The sequence below is a fragment of the Balaenoptera borealis genome (assembly GCF_965194805.1).
Source record: "Balaenoptera borealis genome assembly, chromosome: 10".
In the NCBI taxonomy this organism is placed as follows: domain Eukaryota; kingdom Metazoa; phylum Chordata; class Mammalia; order Artiodactyla; family Balaenopteridae; genus Balaenoptera; species Balaenoptera borealis.
The window spans coordinates 81,102,047-81,125,612 of NC_138874.1; the positions used below are offsets into that span (position 1 = coordinate 81,102,047).

At 37.4% G+C, this 23,566-nt stretch overlaps 1 protein-coding gene across 1 annotated transcript in view; it reads left to right on the forward strand.

Moving 5' to 3' along the window:
* Positions 1-2,957: 2,957 nt before the first annotated feature.
* The window catches only part of LIPM (lipase family member M), a 55,527-nt gene continuing 34,918 nt past the window's right edge, over positions 2,958-23,566 (forward strand). Inside the window, exons 1-9 of the mRNA XM_082406660.1 lie at positions 2,958-3,177; positions 4,502-4,619; positions 6,717-6,915; positions 8,560-8,669; positions 11,122-11,258; positions 13,040-13,186; positions 14,620-14,691; positions 15,228-15,299; positions 18,276-18,496. Coding sequence (XP_082262786.1) covers positions 3,055-3,177; positions 4,502-4,619; positions 6,717-6,915; positions 8,560-8,669; positions 11,122-11,258; positions 13,040-13,186; positions 14,620-14,691; positions 15,228-15,299; positions 18,276-18,496 — 1,199 coding nt within the window. The 5' untranslated portion in view covers positions 2,958-3,054. The remainder of the gene's footprint in view (positions 3,178-4,501; positions 4,620-6,716; positions 6,916-8,559; positions 8,670-11,121; positions 11,259-13,039; positions 13,187-14,619; positions 14,692-15,227; positions 15,300-18,275; positions 18,497-23,566) is intronic.

Sequence of the window (23,566 nt, forward strand, 5' to 3'; positions counted from 1 at the left end):
TCTGAGTTTTAAGCTAGTCTACAATCCATAAAGCCTTGAGAAGTTTAACTATAGTCATTCTATTTCCACATAAAGTCATGACAACAAAGCAACATTAATAATCTTAACATTGTGCTTCCTAGAACTCTCCAAAGAGTCCACTGAAATTTTCTTAGAAGGGATTGTTTTTAAAGTCCTCACCCGTGAGTGGATCCAGGCAAGTCCACACCCCTCTGCCATTGACACATACCTTTGCCCATTGTCATTCAGGGCAAAGCATGGTTCGTCTTTCACCAAAAAGACTGAATGAGTATGGACTGGTACATAAGCTTTCCACCTATTCCAGCAAGCTGAGTTCTTCCTTTCTCTCCATGTTTGTTTAATTGGCTCAAGTGGAACCGATCTTAGGATTTGGACAAATATGAATGTTTGTTTTTGAAAGGATTTGGGGATGAGTCCAAACTAATAGAACTGAAACTTCTTCATGCTGGGTAGCAACTGACCCTTCTTCCCACTGGGAGATGAAAGAGATTCAGTTACTGCTTGGGCTTTACCGGCATAAAAAGTGAAGTAGAAAATGGGGGCACTTCTGCCTTTATTATCCAGTATTTCTGGTGGAGCTTATGTTGCAGCAAAAAATAGAAATGAAGTTTTCCCTCTCCTGAGAACAAGGAAAATAAAGGCAACAGTGAACAGGCTAGAGAAGAAACATAAACTGGCCTGAGTTAATCAATCCTAGTTTTAACTGTTACTAATCTGTAGTGTCTGTAGTTAGATTTGTCCTTCACAAAGCCAACCTGTCACCTCTAATCCTGTGTAATTTAGGCAATTTACATTCTGCACCTGGTATTTGCTCCCCCTGTAATCTCTTGTAGCAAATCACCCCTTGTAGCTGTTTGCATTTCAGAAAGGAGGTCGCAGACCGTTAACCCAGAGACTACCAGACCCAATTACTAGGTTGCCCGACTCCAGCAGTGACTGTTTTGAAATAATGCAAGAAGAAGAAGAATGCAAGACGTTCACCATTTTGATGCTTATCACTCACTTCGGACTGCGAACTTCCCTATAAGAATCCCTGTAATTCCGCAGGAAAGGGGGGCACAGTTCTTGAGGTGCTAGCCTACTGGGTCTTCCCTTTGCCTGGCAAGGAAAATAAAAAGCCTCTCTATTTCTTATCCTCCAAATCTCTGTCTCCATATTTCTATTCGGCATCAGTGCACAGGGAGCCAAAATTTGTTGGCAACACTTAGAGCTAAAATGTCTCCATTCTCCTCAGGTCTCTATGCCAAAGTTAACAGCAGGTCGAATCCCTTTGGCCTAAGGATTTTGTTTCCTCTGCTAGTTCCAAACCCTTTCTGGCCTCAAAAGTGAGTCAGGCTGGCCTCAACTTCTCAACGGAGTTATAATCAATCACTTTCCTGCACATTACATGGTTGACCTCAGTAGGTTCACAAACATTGCTTCAGTTAACTCTCATAATGAACTCTGGTGTTGAGAAGGTAGCTATTGTTAACTCTGATTTTGTCTTAGGATCCTGAGTACATACTTCCACTTTTGACACCTTGTTTTGAAAATGTGTCTGAACCCTCCCAACGGTGACAGACACTGTGGAAACGTGGAGGATTCAGTCAAACTGGTTATTTGTCCCTAGGCATGTGTCACTGTCCAGGGTTTCTTCATTTCCATGGGCTTCCTGTCTCTCATTTCTCTAGTTTCTAACTTCAGTCATATCTCATTCTTCATTTTGTCACATGCAAAATTTCAGAAGTTCTTCATCACTGAGAGTCCTCAGGAACAAGGGAAGCTCACCTAACTAGGTAAGATCAAGATTTATCACAATCGGGAGACAGGTTGGGAGTAGTAGCCAGGTGTAAGGGCTCTGTGCTGAGGCTGCCTTTGTTCCTGTCCTAGTTCTGTCACCTCTCTGTTCTGTAACCTTGGGCAGATCTTTCATCTCTCTAAGGCTCTGTTAATTTCATTGACAAAACGAGAATGATAACAGTAGCTGCTTTCTGGCATTTCTCTGAGGTTTAAATAACACGATGTGAAGCATTTAGAACAGTGTCTGACACAAGCTAAGCCCTCAATAGATATTAGTTATTAGTTTCTAAATGTTTTTAATTATATAACATTTACAGAAGTAAAATCGTCTTCATCCAGATAGCAAATTTATGGAAAGCTATTTCACTTCAAAAGTAAGTTCTGAATTTCTAGAAGTCTGTCATTAATTTGTTACAGTAAAGCCTCTCTAATGTTATTCTCTTGTTCGTTCTTAGATTTTAAAAAAATAGTGAAAGCTCACACTGGACTTAGTGCTTTGTGTGTCACTTAATCCTCCCTACAGCCCTATAAGGTAGGTTACATTGCTATCCTAATGCTACCAGCGAGAAAACCAGGAGACAAAGCTACTGAATAACTTGCCCAAGGTCAGAAATCTTGTTCATGGTGGGGCTGGACTTCAAACTCAGGCCATTGGACTGCACCTCCACTATGATGAGTAATCTGCGTTGAGATTATGGTCAGGCTGGTTTGAGGAGACATGCTTTTAAGCCGTGCCAAGGAAGAGACATTGCACATTTAAATGTGCAAAATTTGCCTTTGGGCGTCCACAAGAAAAATAATCACATCCCTTAAAACTGATCATAAGTCTGTTTGTTTGACGCTTCGTTGTTCGTTGCTCTTGTTGTTTTGGTGGGTTGCTGGATGAGACTAGAGGATAACTCCACTTGTAGCTTTGCCATGGTATGGAAACTTGTCCTCTGAATCTTTATGTGTTCTGGCAACTCAAAGGTGAGCAAAGATTTAAATTAATTGAAAAACTTGGATTAAAATAAAACAAAAAATAAACCTTCATACTAGATTGAATTCATTTCATTTCTGGAAGTGGACTATGTCAGGGCAATTTCTATGTGAAAAAAATAGATTAATAGTGCTGGGAGTTAGCTCACTGTATTTACTCCCTTCCACACTGTCTCAGCTTTCTCAGGCTGTTAGTCAAGTTTTCATTAGGGGAATATTTTAATTTCGTTAATCAACTTTGACACATAACATTAATCTGTGGTTATTAAATGTTTTATGCCAGGCATTCGCATGATGTGGCTGTTTTTAACAACAACCTATTTGATTTGTGGAACTTTAAATGCTGGCAGATTCTTTAATTTGGAGAAAGAAGCAAATCCTGAAGTGTGGATGAATATTGTAAGTGATGGAAAATTCCAAATAAATTTTATAAATAAATAAAGCAGATTAGTTGATTGTGAGATATTAAAGTTCCTGTATGGCAGAAAAATCTCTGATAAGAAAACATAAAACATGGGTGATTTTTAACATTTCTCCAAGAGTTAAGCTAGGTAGATCTTTTTTGGCTGAATAAGTAATACTTTCTAGCAATATAAAGCAGAATTATATCTTTTATAGATAACTTCCTCTTTTGAATTTACATTTTTAAGAATATTAAGAATTTCTATTTTAAGCCCTCTGGATGATATATATGACTGCCCTCTACTGGACTATGGTTTTATTATCTTTAAACCAAGAGGGGTCTCAAAAGACAATTGACACATATATATGTATAACTTAATCATTTTGCCCTATACCTGAAACTAACAACATTGTTAATCAACTATACTCCTATATAAAACAAAAAGTTTTAAAAAATGTGGTATACACACACACACACACACACACACACACACACACACACATACACACACACACAATGGAATTTTACTCAGCCATAAAAAAGAATAAAATAATGCCATTTGCAGCTACATTGATGGACATAGAGATTATCATACTAAGTGAAGTAAGTCAGAAAGAGAAAGACAAATACCATATGATGTCACTTATATGTGGAATCTAAAATATGACACAAATGAACTTATCTACAAAACAGAAACAAACTCACAGATGTAGAGAACAGACTTGTGGTTGCTGGGGGGTGGGGCAGGGGAGGGTTTGGGATTAGCAGATGCAAACTATTATATATAGTATGGATAAACAACAAGGTTCTATTGTCTAGCACAGGGAACTATATTCAGTATTCTGTAATAAACCATAATGGAAAAGAATATGAAAAAGAATATATATAATACATATATGTGTGTGTATATATATATATATATATATATATATATATATATATATATATAACTAAATTACTTTGCTATACACCAGAAACTAACACAACTTTGTAAATCAACTATACTTCAATCAAATATATATATGTATACTTTAAAAAAAAAAAAGACAAATGACTTGAGAATATAGTTTTGTCAGAAGAGTGGGTCAATGCTAGATATTATCTCCAACCCCCCGAAAAATTTACTACTAGCAGACATTTTCTAATAGTTTACTTTTTTTTCTATCAAGACTTTATGTAGTAAATTAATTTTACAGTTACCTGGGGCTACAGATTTCAGATAATTTACCCCAAAAAGCACACACTAGTTGCTTTTTTCTAGTTCCTTTTGATAATCTTTAGAGAAGATGTTTAGCTAACGCTCATATTTTTACTGGGCAGAGTGAAATCATCACCTACAATGGCTACCCCAGTGAGGAGTACAAAGTCACCACTCAAGATGGGTACATACTCAGTGTCAACAGAATTCCCCATGGACGAAGAGACACTAGGAGCACAGGTAGAAGATGTGTCTCTCCTGAGAAGGAGAATTGCGTATGACTAAAGTTTATTGCTGACTGTTCATTAAGACAATGACTGATTTATCAAAATTGGTTTGAATTTTGGATTAGTCTTTACATTGCTAACAGGGAGTCTCATTCTTTTCCAATTCTCTGAAGACAGGAAAGAACCTAAAATTACAAAGAGCAAGACTGATCTTCTTGACTGCCTCCAGGCTTTCTTCTTAGAGAGTAAATGCAGAGGTGGAGCCTACATTTTGTTAGCTCATTACTGATTTCTCATGTGGAAAATTGCTGTATTCCGAATAGTGGATTTCCTCACTGTTGGAAAGAGATTGGCTGGGTTGTATGAAGCTGGCTGTGGGGTATCCCAAAAGAGTCTCTCCTGCCCCCTCTAGAATGAACAGGCCTCCCTCTGCAGGATTAAAAAAAAAAAACCCAATTAAATGACAGTGGCATTTCTGAAACTTTTTCCAGGAAGGAAAACTTTAACATTCATGTATGCTTTGACCTGAGGAACAGACAGTTTATGCAATGAAAGAGCATGGGGTTACTAAGGCTTCATTCTAGAATGTGGAACAAGCCATGCAAAAGCAGATGAATTACACTCTTTAAAAGGGGAAATATAACTGCAAAGCCCCTGAGGAGGGAGAGAGAAGAGCAAGCAAAACATCTGCAAAGGCCCAGTGACCTTTATCTACCAAATCATATACCATGAGATGATTCATGGTAAATGAGACCATTTACCATGAATCATCTCATCTCCCAGCCACATTCAGAGGCAGCTAAAATCATGTAGTTCAAGAATTCAAGAGTTTCACAATAAAAACTGGGAGTGGGACATGGGTAGGATTACTATCTAAAATATGAGATGCCCAGTTAAAGTTGAATTTCTGATAAACAGCAGATGAGTTTTTCGTGTAAATCTCACTTTATGATGTACTTATATGAAAAAGTTATTCATTGTTAATCTGAAATTCATATTTAACAGGGTATCCTGGGTCATTTTATTTATCTTTGTTTTTGTTTTTGGTAAATCTTGCAATACTAGGCACAGCGAGGGGTGGGGTAGGGAGGTGCTATGAAACATAAAAGGAGAAAACTTTTACAAGAAAGACTACTTAAGGAGGGAGAATTTGGGGAAGATTTAGAGTTAAAAGACATTTATTAGGTGTATCTTTCTAAATGCTTTAAATGAATTAAGTCAATTAAACCTCCCAGAAACCCTATGAAGTTGGCACTATTAATAGTTATCATTTTACAGATCATGAAACTGAGGTAAAACAGGTTATGTAATAGGCTCGAAGTCACACAAATGGCAAATGACAGAACCAGAATTCAAACCCAGAAAGCCTGACTCCAGAACCTGTGCTCTTAACTACTAAGTTCTAGAATCTTCCATCCTGGTTCTCTTCCTCAGAAACTTGAGAGTTCACAAGAGGGCGTTGAGTTGATTTTACTGCTATAGTTTTCAAATATTCTTCAGTGCGCAGAGGCTGGGGGTTTGACTGGAAGTTTGGTGAGGAACTGGTCATGGTCCATTTATGCTCACCTCCCCCTCCTCCTGGAAGAGGCATAAGACTCCATCAAACATGATCATCTTCATGTCTTTGTAAGTCAAACCCAGGAGATATGTAAAAGCGAATACATAGTGAATACATGTAAAAGTGAATACATAGTGCAGAGCAGTTACAAGCACACGCTTTGGCATGAAACAGAACCAGGCTTGAGTCCTACCCATGTACCTTATTAGCTGAATGACCCCTTAGGAAAGTTACCTAACTACCTTAAGTCTCCACAAGTATAAAATGAGGATCCTCAAAGTAGGAGCTACTTTATAGAGTTATTGTAAGAATTTAATAAGCTCATGCATGTCAACCAATCAGCATAACACCAGGTACAAAGTATGTGCTCAAAAAACTTGTTATGTGATTACAACACTCTCCACTAATGACAAGGGGAAAAGTGAATGCTGTTTTTGGTTTTTGGTTTTCCCAGTGGGGTGTGTGTGTGTGTGTGTGTGTGTGTTTCTGTCATGTTCCTGAGATGCTCTATTTATTATAAATTTCTCTCTCTTCCTTCCTCCCTCCTTCCAGGTGCCCAGCCAGTTGTATACTTGCAGCATGCTCTGTTTGCAGACAGTGCCTCCTGGCTTCAGAATTACGCCAATGGCAGCCTTGGATTCCTTCTAGCAGATGCAGGTTACGATGTATGGATGGGAAACAGTCGGGGCAACACTTGGTCAAGGAGACACAAAACACTCTCAGTGAATGAAGAGGAATTCTGGGCCTTTAGGTAAACTATATCTATGAAAGTTCATGAAGGCAACTTGAGACAAGTCCTTTAAATCTAATAGTGTGGGTGGTATTAACAATAATGTATGATACTTGGAGTCACAAAGCTCCTTGTAATTTCTATTAACATCTCGAAGGAAATAAATAGCAAGAAGCTCTGATTTCCACTGATTCTCCAACAAGCGAATTATATCATTTCAACAGGGTCATTTTAACATACAATTCTATCCAATACTATACTTTATAAGTATGCCCCAAGGGACAGCTTAGGAAATTCCTGTGACCAAAGTATGCACTCACTCAACCAATGTTTATTGAGTGCCTACTCTATGCACTGTTCTAGGCCCTGAGCATTCAAGAGTGAACAAAGTCTCTGCCCTCATGAAGCTTATGTTTATCCTAGTGATGCTATTACAAGTCTTTTCTCTTGGACAGCCAATCAGTTTTGCAAAGAAGATGTGTATCAGTACCATATTTTACCTACAGAAACTGTGGTTGAGAATGTATAGAATACCATTCTCAGGAAAGCTTTAACATGAGATCTTTAAAACTTTGTTAATAGGCAATAGAAAAGAATCTTTTGATATGCTGACTGCTTCTTTTAATGAAAGTGTTTTCTGCTGTCACCAAAGGACAGGCTGATGCCTGCAGTGGACATCCTTTCTCAGGCTTAAACTCCCTGTTGGTTTAAAGCCTGCTGCTAGAGCAAAACCATATTAATGAAATATTCAGTACCCACTGACAAGTTGGAAGGAAAGAAAGAATAGATGAAATTGTTAGGGTCAGACCTTTTGCTCCAGGTCAAGCATTGGGAAATATTTTGTGTGATTGGTCCTTGGCTGGGAGCTTGGAGCTTATTTACTATAAGACATCACAGCCATTCTCTTATACTGGAGAGTACCAATCTATATTTCCTCTCATGTTCTTCTAATAAGCAGGCCCTTAGTTCCTGAGGTACCTAATTCTACTATATGTTATTTAGGCCTTTTTTGTTCTCTTGTATTAATGTTGGTTGAACTGGTACTATAGGATTTTGGTATATATTGAATATATCTCTATATGGACAGAAATATTAATAATAGCAACATCTGACTGAGTGTCTAATAGCAGCCAGAGTCATTCCTTTAATCCAACCCCTATAGCAGCCCTGCCATATAGCATTATCATGTTCATTTCACAGATAAGGAAACTTAAGCTCAGAGCATTTAAGTAACTTATGGAAAGTTACTCAGCTAGCACATGGTGGAATCATGATTTACAACCAGTTCTGTTTCCAAAGCTGGGTATTAAGTGGCCCTAAGAGTCTTGAAGTTCCCTGGGGGAGACTGAAGTAGAGGCATGCAAACCAGGTAGGGAAAGGACAGCAAAAGAAATGCAAGAGAAGGGAACAAAAAGGAAGAATGACAAGATTAAACTTCAGATAATGTAGTTTACACAAGTCTCAAATCATTCCTGTTATCAGAAAGTAACACATATAAGTGCAACAAAGAAAAGCTACAATAGCCTATATGTGACTGAATAAATAATGAAATACAAACCAAGTAAGTGGACAGCACAGAATTCTGTGTGTAAAAAATAAAAAAGCAAGTGCTCTGAGTTTTGAACTTACTTGGGAATATTTATAAGTTTCTGTTTTATTTTTCAGCTTTGATGAAATGGCCAAATATGATCTCCCAGGAATAATAGACTTCATTGTAAACAAAACTGGTCAAGAGAAGTTGTATTTCATTGGACATTCACTTGGTACTACAATAGGTATGTTTACAAGGGTCAACACTTTACAAGGGTCAGAGCCATGCAAAAGTTCACCTTTGAATTGGAACAGAGTAACTGTTTTACATTTATGGTGTCCTTAATTCTCTGTCCTGTGTTGGGCACATAACCCTAGTGCCCTAAGTGGCTGTGAGCCTGAATTCCAGAGACTGTGAGTATGTAGGACGAGCCTTTCATCTATTTCCGGTCACCACAACACATTTGTAATGGTGATGTAATTTCCCAGGAATAATGTGTGCTCAAAATCCAAACAGGTATTTCCAAAGAGTAAGTCTCTAGATCTCCTCCAAGCTGAAAAAGTAAAGCCAAATGCCATGAAATATCCTTGAAGAACGTTAACTATGCATCAATCATACCTTCCTCACAACCCACATGGAATTTTAAAAAATAAAAAAGAGGGGCTTATACTCATATTTGAACAAATTGAAAAGGTATGGTAACATTTTGTTTGTGAATCAGACCACAAAAGCTTCCTACAATAAATCAACTGGGCTTATCCATTTAGTGTATGATTTAATATTTATGGAGTAGCAATTAATTGTAAGCACTATATAGATTTTTTTACAAGTCCAGGAAATGTACTTTGAATGTGTGGTTCCTAGATTTTTTTAAAAGAAATCAATAGTCTAGTTCCAAATAAAAATTTAAAGGAACCCATACTATTAAAAATATAAATTTGTTAGTAATCTTCCACTAAAGTTTCCAGTTTTAAGAGACTGGGTTATATGAAAATGCAGTATTTTAGTTTGGGTGAAACTGTGCAAGAGACAATAAATATTCCTACAGTAGTCTCATTATCACCATTACCATCAGGAGCAAATAGGTGTTTACCAGTGCTTTGTACTGATAGGCAGCTTACAAATTTAGACTAGGCAGTGAGCATGAGAGCAAATACACTAAAAGAGGATCAAAGAACTAATAAGGGGACCCAACCCCACTCCCCAAAAAACTGTCACTAACAGGAAAATAATTACACCGTAATAGCTAAGACTTAGGAGACTTTACTATGTTTAGGGTCCTCTGTTCAGGACCTTTCCTACAATCTCTCTGTCTAAGCGTCAGAACAATCCTACCATTATTATTTCCATCTCATAGAAAAGGAAACAGAAGTTCATAGAAATTAAGTGGCTCCTTCAAGATCTCTTAATACATAAGAGGTGGCACATAAATTCAAACCAGGTCACTTTGACTTCACCGATGGGGTGCTTGGGCGCTGTGGAGAAACTGTAGAGAGAAGGATGACTTGAGTGGTGTCTTGAAAAGTGGATAGGACTTAGATATGCTCTCATATCTGATTAGCAGAGAAAACAGTAAATTTGATCATCAGGGCTCTGCGTTACATTTAGGGCATGAAATTTTTCGGTGAGCACTATTTGCCTTTTGAGCAGAGAAATTTTTGTTATGTGGGAAGGGCCTACTCTTTATAGGACATTTAACAAGTCAGGCCCTAGCCCCTTAAATAATAGTTGGGCTCCCCAGTCAGTATGACCATCAAAAACTCACCTCCACACATTTCTAGACATCTTCTAGGGGGAACAATTATGCCTGTTTCAGTCTTTGTATCAATTACTCAGCCAGTTCCTTTTCTGGCTAAGAGAGTTTCAATATTTCAACAAGAAGTTCAGAAGAAAAAAACCCCCTGCTATGGCTATGTACACACACACACACACACACACACACACACACACACACACACACACAGTGGAGGGGGGCCCAGGAAAGTACCTTAGGGAACCAAAACACAGAGATCCTCCACATAGCCTTTCCTGTGTGAGGCTGATCCCTGCCCTCAACCTCAGAGTGCTAGATATGGATGCAATGCTATTACTGAACAATCAGAGCAAATGGAGACATATGGTCCTTACTGGGACCATGGTGGACTGAGGGAAAGCCCATTCCCTTTTGGACGCAGGGAAGGTTCCAGAGGTTTTGGTAAGCATCCAGTGAAGCACTGAGAGCAATGAAATCTCATTCGACTGTGAGAAAGAAAAACTGTGGAATAACTGGACGATAGTGCAGAAAGAGCTGATTGATTCACCTCCCATGAACTGATTATTTATTTCTAGAGGCTCTGTGACTCACTCTGACATCTCAGAGTTGGTGGTAAAGTGACAATATTGCCAGCACTTACCCCACGCTTGGGAAGTGAAGGTGTCCCCAGTTTACTTGGCAGGAGTTGCTTCAGCAACTTATCCTTCACTTTCCCCAACCCAGTTAAATTGTCCAGAATAAGAGAAAAATGGAGACTTGAGAGCAGAGAGGGCTGAAGGCAGATTAACTTTGCAGGATAACTTAGAAGAGTTTCCCAATTCATCCCCAAGATCAATGCAGTAAAAGGATAAAGATGACAAAGCAGAGTCCCACTTTTGTTAGTAGAAACATTGCCTAAATACTTCTAATTTTTACAAGATTGTCTTGTCTCCTGTTCTCTCAGGGTTTGCAGCCTTTGCCACCATGCCTGAACTGGCACAAAGAATCAAAATGAATTTTGCCTTGAGTCCTGTGATCTCACTCAAATACCCCACGGGCATTTTTACCAGTTTTTTCCTACTTTCAAGTTCCTCAGTCAAGGTAGGCGCTTCCTTTTGCCAAAAAGTATATGAGGATCTCCTTTTGGATGATAGATCCTTATTATTTTAAAATCTATTATGAAACAAAAGTAGGACATTTAGATGAAATCTGTAGAAACCAGACTCTGGGATCATGTGCTTGGAGTGTATGTGTCCTTGTGTGTGTTTGTCTATGCCACAATGTCTACAGCTCCCATATACAATTCACTATACTCAGTTATTAACAGACCTGAGTATAAATCAGAATTTCTAACTGAGCTGACTGCCGTGTCAGTTTAAGATCTACTCACAAGTTTCCTTGTTCCATTCTTATTCCCCTGGGCATGTCAATGAATTCACAGTGCCCAAATGGAAGACATTTTCCAAGTTACATGTGATCACTGATATCCCTGACTTTGATGTTAGAAAAGCCTGAATAATATAACCCTTCCCATATGGGAGCTTGCTCTAATTTACTGAAGCTAAGATTCCAAAGCGTAAATGTCTTAGAGCTGAATTATTTATTCAAGTATTTATTGGTTATTTTCCAATGGTTGGAAAAGTAGTTTGATGGTCAGTTGTGAGTTTGGGATTTTATTCTTTGAAAGTTTTTTTCTGTTTGCTTTTTGTTTCTGTAAAAAGGTCATTGCCACAATGAACATAGTATTTTATCAAGATTGCCCCTCAAATTTGGGGCAAAGGATAGAATAAATTTTGGCCAAAATGAAGTCAAGGAGACCAATTAGGGTATCACAATAATTCATATATAAAATGAGGTCCTGGTTTGAGGTGAAGAGGTAGAAATGGGAAAAAAAGTATTTGTGAGCTAACACAAGGAAGAACTTCCATGAGGCCTAATGATTGGTTTGATAGTAGTTTTTTGGTATTGTTTAGTAAGCTCAAGTGATGTAACTTCCCTTTTTTGTCGTTGATAGTTCTATTTTAAAGTGTGCTGACATCAGTTAGTTTTAGATATTTACTGCATTTGGGCAGAGTTGAGCAGACAAATTAGTTGAATTAAATTCAGAGATAGACACATCTATTTCTAAATACACCAGTTTTGCATATGTGAGGCTTTGCCTACATAGGTCGGGTCTGAGGCACATATTGTCCCTGACTTATCTCAGTTTCTTATCCTCTACTGTCAAACTTCCCGCCACTTTAAGTCCCATTCTCTGGCCCACCCCCCATTTCATAATATCCGTTGCCCCTAGAAGCTCCAGTCCTCTCATCAGAGATGCCCGCCCAAGCTTGCTTTTCCAAAAGCCCTAGAAGTTTTAACTATGCTGCCTCCCAAGACATCAATTGTTTTTCTGCCCAGTGGCACCCTCCCTTCAGTACTCCATCCTCTACCTTTCAGCACAAAAGCTGGCTACTCTGGAACACTACCAGAAAGGTGATGTGTACACGAGTAATAGGGAAAAACCCTGCTTTTCCTTCCTATTCAAGGCAATATTTGACCTTAAGGAGAAACTGCTCTACCTTTCTTGCCATTTAAAGAGAAATACAGGCAATCGCTGATTGGACAGAATGTGGGGGAGCTTCACCATGGAGAAATTAGCTAATTTGAGGTTGAGGGTCCTTAGTGCAGTCTCCTTGTAATTTATGTTTGATGATATTAGCTGGGTGGAGACCAATTCATAAATAGTAACTTTTCCTGAATGACTTGATCTCCTTGACCAAAACAGCAAATAAATATACAAATATAAGTAGAGCCCCGAGAATTCTCATTCCTGGGATGAATGGAATGTCAAGAAGTCTGAAAATGGTCCTCGAAAGAATAATTATTTTTTATTTTTACAGAGACTTTTTGGTACCAAAGGTTTCTTTTTAGAAAATAAAATAATGAAGTCACCTTCTACCAAAATCTGCAACAATATAATATTACGGGTGATATGTATTGAATTTATGTCTTTATGGGCCGGATTCAACATGAAAAATGTGAACATGGTATGTATAATGATTCTGGGGCCATTTGATGCTTTTAGAAATTCCAGCTTTTCTTTGATTCATTTTGATGTATCTATTATACTACATAAATTAATGTGGCATTCTAAACTTAAGGGCAGAGATTTGCTATGCATAGAAGATTAGATATTCAATGGACCATGAATGTGAAGACTGAGGAAGACAATAGGCAGCTTCATCCTTTCATACCTGGTCAAATTTAAGAAAATAGTTGTTCCACAATAGGTAGTGGTTTCACATGTTCACAATCAGCCACCACTTAACTACAGTCAACTTGATTTTATTTCAGTACAACACAGTGCATTAAAAAATAAAATAAAATCCTAGAAAAGAAGTACATACAAGCATTAAATTTATTCCATGTATGCCTTCACTTGTTGGGTGAATTTAACCTCAAATAAAATTCATCATTTAACTTGGAACATACAAGACAGAATGGAATGGAGTGTAATCCCTTTCCTATGAAAGAGCAGAAGTCCTGTTTCATCAACTCCTTTTTTCCTGTTATTCAAGGAGGAGGAGGAGTTCAGACTAAAGACCAGTGTGGTTGAGTAGTTATCTCTGTCATATTCCAAATGGCAGCCAGCGAGACTGTTACAGTGAAGCTAGTTCCAAAATAGCTTTTCTCGGCCAGCCACCCAGCCCACATTCTTTAAGAGGATAAGTTGTGTTAGACCAAAAACCTTGAGGAACAATTGTTCAAAGCCTGCTTCTTCAAAAGTAAAGATTTTTAATAGTTTCCTTGATTTGTTCCATTATATTCTATACATACAATTATCAGTACTATTTTATGTCTACAATTTTCATCTCTATTATATTTATGAAGATTGAAGTACAGTACACATGGAAGTGATTGATTTTTAGCTTTTTTTTGCAGTATTTTATTTTTTCCTTACAAGAGCACAGCAAATTGGTAGTATGATTTTTAGCATGTCCATTTAATAGATGAAAATACAGAAACTCAAAGATGATAAATAACTTCCCAAAGTCACAAAGCTTATCATTAACAAAGTTAGGTCCTGAACTCCAGGATTTTTGATCTATTGATCTGTGACCATCACATCTGTGCACACACACACCCGCAGCCCCACACACACGCACTTGCACAGAGTGCCTTTCTTGGTTGCTTTGCTCCATGTCCATTGTTGCTTCTGCTTCAAAATAAGCAAATTATCCTACAGCTTCAGAGCTGATGCAGGTTTGCTCTCAAGTAGCCCATGCCACCAGTCAGCCCATGGTTCACCCACATTCAAGTGCCTGACATGAATTTGTAATTATCTAGATGATTCTTCCTTGCCATTTTCAAAACCGCAATATTTGTTTATTAGTTCTTAGTATAATTATGATCTGCTTCTGAAAGGCATAGTTTTTTCGTTGGGTGATTAATGCTGTAATACGTGTCCTTTTTCCTTCAGAGCCGAATGGATGTGTATATGTCCCATTCTCCCACTGGATCGTCAATACAGAACATCCTGCATATAAAACAGGTAGGGTCTTTGTCATGGAAAACTATTCCCTTAATTTTCTTTATATACAAAAGGACAGAGTTAGCATGTCTGTTCTAAGAAACTTAGCAGCTGGCTTCCTTTTTGCCCTTGTCACCATCTTTATGGTTTGATTTCCCTGGATTTTAAGAGAAAGAACAAGGGATGGGGCAGACCAAGTAGGTGACATAAATGAACCCCATCTTAAATCAGAGCTTGTAAAATAGGCCCTGAGCTGAAACAAAAGGTAAACTGGGAGAGTCTCAGGAGAACTGAGCCTTCCCCAGAGAGAGAAATACCTGAGATTTGATTTCCCCCCAACGAGGCTTGGTTTTCCACTAGCTTTTCCTTCAAACCAAGGAGATCTTTGCATCACTATCTGTCGACCTTGTTTTTCATACTGGTAAAATTTATTGATATCTTTCTGGTGATCCCGAAGCCTTATTTTCTTCCCAGCGTACAGTGCTTTCCTAAGATTTGCTGTTAACAATCATGATTCTTACTGTGAATATTATTTTTCTATAAAACATTTAATTCAGCTTTACCGATCAGATGAATTCAGAGCTTATGACTGGGGAAGTGAAGCTGAGAACATGCATCATTACAATCAGGTGAGCTATTCAGAGTGACCCCAGAAGGGTGGCTTTGAAAACTTACAATGATAAATTATTTGAGAGTAAAAAGAATCCTAGCTGGCAATTGGTCTTATTCACATTGGTTGATAGAGATTTTTTTTTAAAGTCTAGTTTTAATATGTATTCATTTCAGAAAATCTGGAAATAAAAGAATTATATACTAAGGGAGTTAAGTCATTTATAATCCCTCCACCCAGAGATAACTATAGTAGATGTATCAATATTTTATTACATTTATTCCAATCTCAACATCACTGCTTTTCCACAACTTTCAATCTTGCTTTTTTATTTACAGTCATAGCAAAACATAACCAATGTTACTGAGGGGTTTTTTTAAACATTATTTTTAATGGCTGCATAATAATGAAAATTGTTTTATAAAAATCTATAAAAATTTACAGAGTAAATGAATACACGCTTCTTGATACCAACAGAAGAAAATTAGGATTACACATAAAAGAGAATTTTCCACCCATGAAGTGTTGAATCTTAAGGCAACTTTTTCCCTCTAACTTTACGCACCAAAATTTATAGACTCATTTAGCCTTCCTATACTTTTAATCAATCCTGTTGCCACCTTCCTTTTTCTAAGTCAGGGGCTGGGCTTCTCAGTATGAACTAAGCACATTTTTCTGATGTTTTCCCAGACTGACATATTTAAGGCTATTAGTGCAAACATAGATCGATGAAATTGTTTCTGAACATCAAATCAGTCAATCAGACCAGTCAATTTCTCAGTAATGGATTGAATTTTTAGAGAAATGATTCTACTAGCCCTTAAGACAATGAGAGCTATATATAATTTTATTATTATTTTTAATCAGCTTAAGGTGTGATTTACATACAGTAAAATTCACTGATTTTATGTGTCTAACTCAGTGAGTTTTGACAAATATATTCATTCATATAGCCACATCACAAGCAAGATATTGAATATTTTCATTACCCGCAAAGGTTTTTTCCTGCTCCTCAGACAATGTATATTTACAAATGCATATATTTGCAAATGCTTAGAAAAAGGCCAGGAAATAAATAAACAGCAAATGTTAAAGTGATAACTTTCAAAAAGGGGAAGAAAGGAAGAGTGAAGTGGATGGACATGAAAGAGTAAAGGAGGCTCTCATTTTGGATTTTACATACATTTGCTTTCTGTCATTATTGTAATGAGCATGTTATAGTTATATATTGTTTACATTTACAAGAAAATAAAACAAAAAACACACACACACATAAGACCATTATTGTCAAGTTCAGCTTTATTGAGGTAAAACTGACCAAAAAATATTTAAGATTGAAGTGTACAACATGATGACAAGTATTGAGAGTGTAAATGGCCTCAGAATTTACACACAGTTAGCTAGCTGGTCCTACCCTACTCCAGGTCAATCCTGTTTTATTTGTTTGTAATTTTAGATCATTGGAAGCCAATTTTTATTACATTCAGAAGTATCAACAGTTTGTCCTCTCCTTAAGTTCCCAGCACAATCTCTTTGCCCACTCTATGTTTTTTTAAGAATAAGAGGATTAACCCATGTAAGCCTCATGAGGGTAGGAATTTCCTTCTCTTTTGTTCACCAGTATTGTCTCACCTGGCAGAGTACCAGGAACTTACTGGCCCCTTAATACTTGTTTGTTGCATGAATGAAATTTTTTAACTTCCCTCTAATCCACCTTAAAATCTCTGTCTTCTTGATTCTCTCCTTCCTTTCACTCTCAGAAAATGAAGGTCCTCTTATTATCCAAGTTATCCTGATCTTGTGCCCTCGACCCCATCTCTTCTCATATCCTCTTACTGGCTTCTCTTATTATCTTAAATGAACTCCTATCCCTTATGAAAAACAAACAAAAAACCTTCCGTCAACCCATCAATTCTATCAAGTCATCCTTCCATCACTCTGTTTTTATCAACATTTTTTAATATTTAAAAGGGAAGTGGAGAAGTATCTCCACTTCTCCACTCACTCCTGAACCCTGGAAAATGTAGTTTTGGTCTTCATCTTCTTATTATAGCTACTCTATTTAAAGTTGCTTGTGGCTTTTAATTGCCAAATATAATTGCCTATTCTCACCTATATCTTGTGTTAGTTACCACAGTCTCCTTGCAACTCACCCCGCTGATTTGGACTTCCATAATATAACGATCTCTGATTTTTTTCCTTCCCTTTTTGATTGCTCCCTTTGTCCTCTGACTGGCTACTCTCTGTCCCCCACTGCTCTCAAATTGTCAGAATTCCTCCAAAATTCTTCAAATCTCTCTCCCCTTTGTCTTTGGAGAATTTAGCCATCCTTATAGCTTCAGTTACCCCCTTATGTGGATCATCCAAACTGCTTGTCTAGATTTTTTTCAGGACCCATTTCCAACCTATTTATTCTTCAAGTCATCCCACAAACTGATACCTATACAATCATCCTAAGACAGAGCTCTGAGAAATGAACTTGCCTTGTCTCCAAAACTTCTGAAAGCTGCCCAGCTGCCTCAGCCTTTCATTTAGACCTTGACTGTCTCCAATCTTATATCCTACAGTATTCCCTTACATATTTTCTTTTCTGGGTACACTGGACAGCTTGCCATTCCTGACCATGGCATACATGCTATTCCTGCCTGCTGGAAAGCCCTGCCACCTTCATCCTTGTCTGTAAAATCCAACCATTCCTCAAGAGTCATTTCAAATGACTGCTCTTTATATGAAGTCCCAGTTGGAAATAATTTCTTCTTTGTCTTCACTTCCATTGCATTTGGGGAATGTTTTATAGCATTTAATATACCCTACATTGTTTACAGAAGTTTATTTAGCCATCTTGCCTTGTTCCTTCACACTCCTTGAATATAGAGCCCATTGCATGCTTTCTTCCTTTGGTCATAGTAAATATTCAGTAGTCTCTATTTATTTGAAGTCAGTTGTTGCTCTGAGGAGCTTCCACTCATGAATGCACTTTATCTCTCTTCCATAGAGTCGTCCCCCACTATATGACCTGACTGCCATGAAAGTGCCTACTGCTATTTGGGTTGGTGGAAAAGATGTCCTTGTAACACCCCGGGATGTAACCAGGATACTCCCCCAAATCAGGAATCTCCATTACTTCAACCTATTGCCAGACTGGAACCACTTTGATTTCATCTGGGGCCTCGATGCTGCTCAACGTGTGTACAGTAAAATCATAGATTTGATGAAGTCATTTCCCTGACTGCAATACATCTACTCTTCAGGTAAAAGTTGCTTCCAAGCCCATAAGAGGCTTTGGGGAAAATACTCATCAGCAGTGAGTTCTACTCCAGCATCCTTCACCTTGTTGCTGTCGCTGAGGTTTTCCCTTATCACGGCATCCCAGCTAGGAATTATATCTACTGTGCTGCTCTTTCTCTAAGAAATGTCTACATCTGAAATCTTAGAATCTTCCCCTCAGTCAGGGCTAGGTCGATTTTTTCATCTAAGCCCTAGTAAACTCTTCTCTACTAACTGTGCACTTCAGGAAGGAGTTAAAAGAGGCCTTTCTCTTTCTTATTTCAAATAAATATAGTGGCTTCATGCAAATGATACTCACTCCCCATCCCCTTTTTCCAAGGATTGAATATCAGCATACGAGTGCGGGCCTAGAAAAATCTTGTCAAGGGAGTCATTTGGCAATATGTTTCGGGTGGCTGTGATCTTGTGGCTTTCTTGAAATCACAATTAGCGCAATAGTCATATGGTCATCTACAGACAAGCTATGAAATAAGTCTGATCCACATCAAGCATGAAAAAAAGAGCAGAATGGAAAACTAAACAGATTTAAGTACTCCAGGAGTTTGTTTTACTGTTACAAGCTAGGGGGAAAACTAACTCTTAGTAAGCATACGACTCAACTGGAAGAAGTGGAAGGATGTGGCTGTAATAGATTAGCCTACTAGTTATGAACATTTAAGAGGCATTGGACATCGGTTGATATGTTTACAGAGAGAAAAGAGGGCATTGGTTAATATAAGAATCTGGTTAAGTGGGGGTCAGTTAAGAGAGCTCCTGTGGGATTTGTCTTATTCATCTACTGCTACAACAATGCTTTGTAATAAACAACTCAGTGGCTTACAACAACAAACATTTATTTTTTTATGCTCACAAGTCCACAGTCTGGCTGGTATGGCTCTATTTTACACTGAGATCACCTGGGCTTGGCTCAAAGCTGTGGGTTGGGTCCAGGTCTGCTCCACATCTTCTCTTCATTCTGGAACTAGCAGCTCTCAGGGTTATGTTCTTCACATGACAGATGCCAAGAGCACAAGAGGGCTAGCTAGATCACGCTAGCATATTTGAACCTCTGCTTGTTCACATGCCTTTGGCTAATTCAGATCACATGACCAAGCCTTACCTCAGGGGGGTAGAATAGTCTGCTTCACCTACAGTGGGAAGCTGCAAACCACATGGCAGAGAGTGTGGATATATAATGCTATTATACAGGTAGTGCAGAATTGGGGAAGATACTCCATTCTACCATATATAGGCATAAAATTAAAAAGACAAAAATAGGGACTACAATAAAAAGTAAGTCTTCCTCTTTCTCCCAACTCTTGTCTTACACTCTCCACTTCAAAGACACCTAACTCTTACCAATATTTTGCGTATCCTTCTACAGACTACGCCATGCATATTCTAATGGATCCACAGATACCCATTTAGTTTTTTCTCCTATCTGTACCGTACTATTCATACTTTTCCACGTCTTGCTTTGATCACTTAGTATATCTTGGAGATCATTCCCCATCAGTTCATATGGAACACTATTAAAGGTTACATGGAAATTCATCATTAACAGAGATTAAGATGAATTAGGATTTTTTGTAATTACACACAGTGTTGTAGAAAATAATGTACAAACATAAGTTTATACTTTATACAAATATCATTTATACCTACAGGATAAATTATCTTTGAACCAGTAATTCTGGTTCAAAGAGCATGTAGAATTTTAATTTTGGATGAAAATATTTTTTAACTTTGTTGCTTGACATGAAATCGCAAATCATAGCTGTTAGGGTGGCTATTATCATTAAAACAAAAGACACCTAGTGTTGACAAAGAAGTGGAGAAATTGGAACCTTTGTACATTGTTAGTGGGAATACAAAATGGCGCAGTCTCTATAGAAAGCAGTATGGAGGTTCCTCAGAAAGTTAAAAATAGAACTACTTTATAATCCAGCAATCCCACGTCTGGGTATTTATCCAGAAGGAATGAAATCAGGATATCAAAGAGGTATCAGTACTCTCATGTTCAATGCAGCACTATTCACAATAGCCAATGTAGAGAAGCAAACTAAATGTCCATCGACAGATGAAAGGATTAAAAAATGTGATTGATAGATATAAATATAGATATAGATATAGACATAGACATAGACATAGATATAGATATAGATATCTCACAATGGAATTTTATTCAGCTTTCAAAAAGAAGGAAATCCTGTCATATTCAATAACATCGATGAAACATGAGGACTTTATGCTAAGTGAAATAAGCCAGAAAGACAACTACTGCATGATTCCACATACATGAGTTATCTAAAATAGTTAAACTCATAGATGCTGAGACCAGAATGGTGATTGCCAGGAGCTGGGGGTAGGGGAAAATGGGGAGTTATTAATCACAGGTATAAAGTTTCAGTTTGCCATTTGAATAAGTCTAGAGAGCTGCGGTACATTGTGCCTATGGATAAGAATACTGTATTGTACACTTAAAAAACATGTTAAGAGGGTAAATTTCATGTTAAATGTTCTCACCACAATAAAAAATTATTAAGCTATATATTTATAATGTGTGCATTTTTCCTCTTATGTATATTTCAATAAAAACATTTTTAAAAATTTTTTTTTAATTTAAGCTTTTCTACTTTAAATCAGTAAGTTGAGAAATATAGAAGAATGCCCCACTCTTACCAATACTACTGCTTTTTTACATATTTTATACTTTAGCTCTGCATATGATAGCAAGTATATTGACTATTATAGGTCAGAGTGATAGTTTACTTTCAGTTAAGAGTTCTACCTTAAATATCTCTTTTAAAACTTATAACCCCATGAGATAGTACTATGGTATGGTCATCTTTACAGATGAGGAAACTGAGACACAAGAAAACTGAGGCATAAAAAGTCAATTTGCCTAAGATTGTGTAAGTGAAGGAGTCATGGTTTTAACCCAGGAAGTCTGACATCCCAAAACCCACACTGCAGCATATACTTGTACAACTGGGCTCAAATGGCATATGGAACACCATAGAGGTCATACTTGTATTACTCTAGACTAAAATTACTTGGAAAATTAAGGCAGGAGATGGGAAAATGGTTTTTTATTTTTAAATTTTTTGTTTTGCAAACTCTAACTTTCAAATTGAGATGAGTGGATAGAAGTACCATATGATCTAGCAATCCTACTTCTGGGTAAATATCCAAAGAAAATGAAATCACTATCTTGAAGGAATATCTGTATACTCACATTCATTGCAGCATTATTTGCCATAGCCAAGACCTGAAACAACCTAAGTGTCTATTGACTATGACACTTAGGTAATGAGAATGTGATATATGTATGTATGTATATATATACACATACATACATATATGTTCATATATGTATATACAATGGAATAATATTCAGCCTTTTTGGAAATCCTGCCATTTGTGACAACATGGATGGACCTTGAGGACACTATACTAAGTGAAATAAGTCAGATTGAGAAAGACAAATACTGTATGACCTCACTTATATGTGAAATCTAAAAACATCAAACCCATAGAGACAGAGAGTAGAATGGTGGTTGCCAGGGGCTGAGGGGTGGCGGGAATGGGGAGATGTTGATCAGAGAGTACAAACTTTCAATTATAAGATGAACAAGTTCTGAGGATCTAATGTACAGCATGGATGGTGACTATCGTTAACAACACTGTGTTGTGCACTTGAAAGTTGATATGAGAGCAGAGCTTTAATGTTCTCACTGTAGCAACAAAATGGTAATTATGTGAGGTGAAGGATGTGTTAGCTAACCTTATTTGTGGTAAACATTTCACAATATATAGGCATATCAAATCATCACAATGTATACCTTAAACTTACGCAATGTTAAATGTCAACTGTATCTCAATAAAGCTGGTAAAAAATTGAGATGAGTGTAAGATTTCCAGTCAAGTCAATTATAACACATTTTCATTATTTTATCCAAAATATCAGTATCCTTACATGTAGGCATAGAGTCTAGCAATCCATCATGGATGAGGAACTTGGCTACAGACTTTGTAATACAAATTTATGGAAATTTTGGCAATGTTTCTCCTTTTTGTCTTAACCTTGCATTTATGCGAAGCAAGAAACTCATGCTCACAACCCCATAACAGGCTCATTATATTACTATAGTTTCCCAAGCTTAAACAACTCATTGATATTTTTTAATGGAACAGGTAAGTGATAACATTAATTTCAATCAATGCAAATTCATGTCAAATGTAAATTCTTTGGTGAATTTCTTTCAGGAAGTGTAATCAGTTTCAGAGAGGTGAAACCAGACTAAAATAATGGCTTTCTGAGACTCATTAATCCAAAAGCTAGGAAGATATTTGACTATCAGGGGCCTTGCTCAGCTCCAACCACTTCCCCATTCTCCTCCCATGGGAAGCTTACCCACATCTTCCAAGGTCTGGCCAAAACACCACCATATCTGAAAAGTTTTTCCTGAACCTCATGCTCCAAAATTAATAGTTCCTCTTAATAAATCTTTTTTGTTATGTTCCAGAATTATCTCTTTGAAGAGTTTTGTGTAAATCTATCTTCCTAATAAATTTTAGGAAGAGGACAGGAGTGATGTCTTTCTTATCTTTTAACTTTTTAAAAACTTTTTATTTTGAAATGATATCGATTGATGGGAAATTGCAAAAATAGTACAGAGAGGTGCCACCTACTCTTCACTGTTTCCCCCAAAGGTAACATCTTACATAACTATAGCATACGCTCAAAGCCATGAAATTGACCTTGGTACAATCCAGAGTTTATTCAGATTTCACCAGTTTTATACGCACTTGTGTGCGTGTGTGCGTGCGAGCGTGTGTGTGGATGTGTACAGTTCAGTGTAATCTTATGTGTAGGTTGAGTAACCACTATTGCAATTAAGATATAGAACTGTCTGATACCACAAAAATTTCCCTCATGCTATCCACTTATAGTCAACAACCACTCCCATCACCCCCCATCCCTCCTTGGACCTAACCCCTGGCAACCACTAATCT